The sequence below is a fragment of the Montipora foliosa genome, chromosome 9, assembly GCF_036669935.1.
Source record: "Montipora foliosa isolate CH-2021 chromosome 9, ASM3666993v2, whole genome shotgun sequence".
Classification (NCBI taxonomy): Eukaryota; Metazoa; Cnidaria; class Anthozoa; order Scleractinia; family Acroporidae; genus Montipora; species Montipora foliosa.
The window spans coordinates 34530643-34535642 of NC_090877.1; the positions used below are offsets into that span (position 1 = coordinate 34530643).

The 5000-nt window shown below is 39.5% G+C and overlaps 2 protein-coding genes across 2 annotated transcripts in view; one reads left to right on the plus strand and one right to left on the minus strand.

Moving 5' to 3' along the window:
* Positions 1–5000, plus strand: part of LOC137969918 (uncharacterized protein KIAA0930-like) — a 76394-nt gene that overhangs the window by 33765 nt on the left and 37629 nt on the right. The gene's annotated exons all lie outside the window — the stretch shown is intronic.
* LOC137969915 (protein NLRC3-like) overlaps positions 1–5000 on the minus strand; it is a 26442-nt gene that overhangs the window by 10226 nt on the left and 11216 nt on the right. Inside the window, exons 2-7 of the mRNA XM_068816321.1 lie at positions 4958–5000; positions 2158–3406; positions 1304–1387; positions 701–811; positions 514–588; positions 107–187 (exon numbers count right to left, since the gene is read on the minus strand). The exon at positions 4958–5000 is cut by the window's right edge and continues 67 nt beyond it. Coding sequence (XP_068672422.1) covers positions 107–187; positions 514–588; positions 701–811; positions 1304–1387; positions 2158–3340 — 1534 coding nt within the window. The 5' untranslated portion in view covers positions 3341–3406; positions 4958–5000. The remainder of the gene's footprint in view (positions 1–106; positions 188–513; positions 589–700; positions 812–1303; positions 1388–2157; positions 3407–4957) is intronic.

A 5000-nucleotide genomic window follows, 5' to 3' on the forward strand; every position in this document is an offset into this window, starting at 1 on the left:
CCTTTCCATTCTTGAAATAAAAAGAGAATTGTGACACCCGAAAATGGCCCGAAAAGTTTCGGGACTTTCGAGAAACGGGCTCCAGGTCTTTCGTTATAAAAGGTACCTTGCGTCCCCTCAGAACACTGGGAAGATGGACAGCTTTCTCTTGTATCTCGAGTTGTGCTTTGATCACTGGAAGAAGCACCTAGTTAAATAAAATAACATTTGACACTCCCATAATGCATGCAATAAACATGATGTAATGACTGCCTGTCTAAACATATAATAGGTTCCCATGTTTGTATAAACGTAACCTTCACATGTTTGTGTTTGTTTGGCAACGTTTTTACGGATATTCCCCTAAAGAGATGTTTCGTATACGGTTTGATGTAAGGTAGATAGTGCACTTACGCCCAACACTCTGCCAGCTAAAGTTAGCTTTATTTCAAGAAACGTCTATGCCAGGAAAAGTCGGATAGCAGTCCGAATTTTGATCAGGCAATTTGGAAATTGTACTGCTGAAGACTGTACCTTCATGGTGCACAGACTTTTTGTCTTCCAATTTTCCTTCTGTTTGCGAGAGGCCATGATGTTTAAAAGAGCTACCTGTAAAAAATATAAAATGAATAAATAAGATACCTATGTTAGACCTTGGGCAATAAACGAAACAAATGTTAAAATCATGACATACCACTACATAACGCTGAGTGAGGTGTACCTGCATTACTGACAGTAGCTTCCTCGCCTTCAGTCTGCTCACTAGCCTGTCTGGCAGCTGAAAATACTCCTAGTTTTGGTCTGGTTGGGTGTTCATTTTCGAGGGTGTCGTCTATAGATGTAGACATAAAGGAATGTTAAGAAACCAATGAATCAATTTCAGGAGCTTTCCTGACAATCGCGTATTTAAAACCAATTGCTACTTTTGTTTTTTCCTCCGTGCTTGGTGCCGGCTACCCTCACTTTCTTTGTATTCCCATTGGCCAGTAAAAAAAATCGTGACTTACTTCGATTTGTGGTTGGCTAAGGGCTATATTTCCTTCAAAAAGTGATTGGTTCTGTAATTACTCTGGTTTTGAAAATCGCTCCCTGAACATTTCCGGCAAAAGGTCAATAAGTTCAGCGGCTATGCCTTTGATTAAGATTCAACTGAAAAAAGTTATCACCTCTCAAATTTAGTTCGTGCACATGGTGGTCCCTACCGCACACCCCTAATGGGTCACTGGTACCACAGCACTCACATGGATAGCCTGTAATAGTTGTTTTAGACACACCTTCTAACCTAGCAAGCGATTTACAGTAGTTAGCCGCTAGTAAGTTGTACCTGTTAGGTCCCATTGCCAACTGCATTTTCGTTTCATTCTCCTTTGTACTTGTGCTGGGATCTGCTGATGCTCGAGAGAAACACCTATTTGAAATAGAATGTGGTGGTGAACGCAAGTGAATAGTACTCTCATGTATCACTGGCTAAATTAAACGCACATGAATGGTGTTTATGTATTTCTATACAGTCCTGTTTGGGTTCAGTCTGAGTAAGATTTGATTAACGAGATTCTTAGTTCCCCATCATGTTGTAAGTTGGTAAAAAAATTAACTTTTTTTTCCATTGATATCTGCATTGCTGATGATAATAATAATAATAAATTTTGGATAGTGCTAAAACTATAGAAGAATATTCAAAAGCGCTTAACATTAAGTTAAAAATCCCTTAAGAGCTAATAATAAAAAGAATATGTTATGCTATAGTAAAGTAAAAAAAATGAGATTCTAAAATTCCAAACTAATTTAACATAAGCATCAGAACTGTTCCAACAAATTAGAAGCTTTTTAAAAAAGAAATGTTTTAAGTTGCTTTTTGAAAATGTGGAGACTGCTACTTGTTCTTATAGTTAAATAATGGCAACAAGTTCCATAAAACATGTGCAGCATGACTTGTAGATAAAAAGGAGCAATTTAAACTGAACTCTGAACGACACTGGAAGCCAATGTAAGTCGATAAGGGCGGGCAAGACCTGACCAAAGTTCACAATCTGAAAAATCACTCTAGCTGCGGCAGATGACAGTTAAGCAATGTTCATGCAACAGCAACTGCACACATAACATGATAAGCACCACACAAACATTCATTTGACTTCTACACTGATTAGCATTCAAATCATCAATAAGGTTAATTCATACCAAAAACTAGGGCATGCATCTTTTCCAAAAGATCTTTGATTTGTTCGGTCCAGCTGTATTTCTTTCTGTAGGAGTCACGTAAAACTATAGCCTCGTCAAGACGCACACGCCTCTCTTTGTTCCAGATGGCTCTGATGGCTGTTGCCCATACATCAGCATCTTCTGAGTTAACGACAAACAAGGAACTGAATGGCACATTGCTCAGAGCTTCTCCAAGCCCCGAGTTCTTGCTGACCAGCACAGGTAAACCAGCTGATAAGGCCTTGAGACCTGGCAAACCAAAGCCTTCTGTTCTGGAGGGCATTAGTGCAAGATCTACCTCACAAAATAATTGCTTTAAATCTTCTTGGCTTTTGATGTCACCTCTCACCCTTAAGCGGTTTTTTGGGATACTGAATTCAAGAAACTGTTTGGCGATCTCCTCATGTTTTCCATTGGGAGCTCCAACAAAAACAAGACGAGTGTCAGGCAATGCAGCAATGGATTTTGCTACAATGTCAAATCCCTTTAATTTAAAATGTTCAGTGTTCCCACGACCGAACACCAAGACGCTGTGGTGTTTTGGTTCATCAGGAGCTTGCTGAACATTTACAAACTCATCAAAAATGCTTGGAGTAAGTTCGAAAATGTCTGGTTTTGGGCTCAAGTGAAGATACCTGCGAAAGGCCTCAGTCAACTTGGGCCCAACTCCTACGACAAAATCAGCCATCTTGCACAGCTTTACTTCAACTTTGAGCTTCTCTTCGCCCTTCGAGATTGCATTCTCATCAGATTCAAACATTCCCAATTCCTCTGGGTCAGTGTCCACCACTTGAACCCACTTGCATGTGTGGGATTTCTGAATGATTTGCGCCTGGTGACCGAGTTTCGCCCCATGACCAACGATTATGTCTATCTGCAGATCTTCTGGAGGAAAACTGAGCCATTCCAGTTCTTCATAACCAGGCCGTTGTGTTGCCTCAAGAATTTTGACATTAGATCTCAGCGCTTCTTTTATCTCCTCCTCGCGGCATTTTAGTAAAAAGACAGTGATTTGCGCATGAGAAAATTTTGCTAATTGAATGGCAAGCTCTCTGATTCCGCCTTCGCTTGATCCCCACTCAGAAGCCAAAATGGTTATTTTAATCTTGCCGTAGCCAGAAGCTTGCTCATGTTCTTGAGACTGCCATGAAGTCGATGCCATGGTTAAACATGTCCTTTCAACCGGTGCAGTGTACAGGAGGGATCTTAAGCCATAGCGTTCTGAATCCTTGAGACAAAAAAAAAAAACATATTAAACAGTGGAAAAAAGGAAACTTTTTTCACCTATATTTTCCGCCCCTATTTTTGCCATTTTACAAGGGGAATATACGTAACAAGTGTTGCAGGATCAACGCTTGTTCTTGAGAATGCCGTGAAGCAGATGCCATGTTTGAGCCTAACCCATGGTTCATACAACTTAAGGCAAACGAAATTCAAGGACTTTTCAAGGACAAATTACAGTTTTCAAGGACTAACATTTATTCAATAAACTGACATTCTTGGTCCCACTCAGTGGAGTCATTTGTGAATTTTAAATTGACCAGCCACGGTTGATCACATTATTTTACACTGTAATATTTTGTAATAACACTTTTTAAAAGGACAACAGTCACTGGCCATGACCTGAAGTTGCATTTGGGTACACAAATAGTACTTAAAGATAGAAAAATCATATTGTTCATAAAAATGCTACTAAGATGATGACGATGTTTCAGCAGCCTTTCAAATTCCCTTATCTTTGGCTGCCTTTCTGAGCGTTATTCGCTTCTGCACGACTGAAACCTGATTCTGACCTTAGATCACAACTTGAAGTAACTTCTTTGGGTAAAAATGTACCGACCAGCGCAGACTGAGTTAAACTTGAAGTTGTACAAGTGTTCATTTTATGTTTATCATCTTTCATGTGAGACTTCTGAGTGCTTTCTCCCATGCATTCTATGTTGATCACCTTTTTACAAACACAACACATAGCCTTGCGTTTGTCGCCTTTAAATTCTTTTACCCAGCTACAGTTTGGATCGCTTAACCATTTGATTTGAAAACGAAGAGAGAAACCAAACTATTTACATGGTGCAAAACACGTGGCGGACAACCCACAGCTCGGTGCAATGTGCATGAAATTGAGGTGAAGATGCAGTTTCGCTTCATGTGCACCTTCATGTTTTATACCTAGATTTTTCTCACCGTAATCGCTTATGGCTTGTTATTAGTCATAAATGGCTAAATTTTCGTCAGCAAAATAATTTAATTTCTCAGAAAATGATGTGGCATAAACAAATTTGTGAATTTTAAGGACTTTTCCAGACCTAATAAAGAAATCAAGTATTTTTCAAGGACCTCAATGAATTCCAGGACTTTTAAAGACAGGTACTAAAATTCAAGACCTTTTCAAGATTGTGCGAAACATGCAAGTAGCCTTTAGCAGGCTGTAGCAGTGTACAGGGTGGATCTTGAGCAGTATTAGCTCTTGACACAGAAAAACACTTCAGGCATTACTGAAACAGTGCCAGGAAGGAAACTTTTTAAAATATTTTTGCCATTTTTTGTCTTAAGCAGAGGGAAACTTAATTGAGTAATTAGTCTTGAGTAATCAACTCACAGACTACGATGCTGAATTCCCACTGAAGGTCTTCTAACATGGACAAAGTGTCTTCAGTTCTAAACCAACGCGTTTCACATGGCTTTGGTCAAATCATGATTTGTCCAGTTCTTCGCAGATTCCAGTTTTTTCCCAAAGCAACAAAGAATGCCTCAGGCCTGAAGAAACTGTTAGCGTTACCTTATTTGCAGTAAGTCTCCGCTTTCAGCAACCGAGCAGTCAG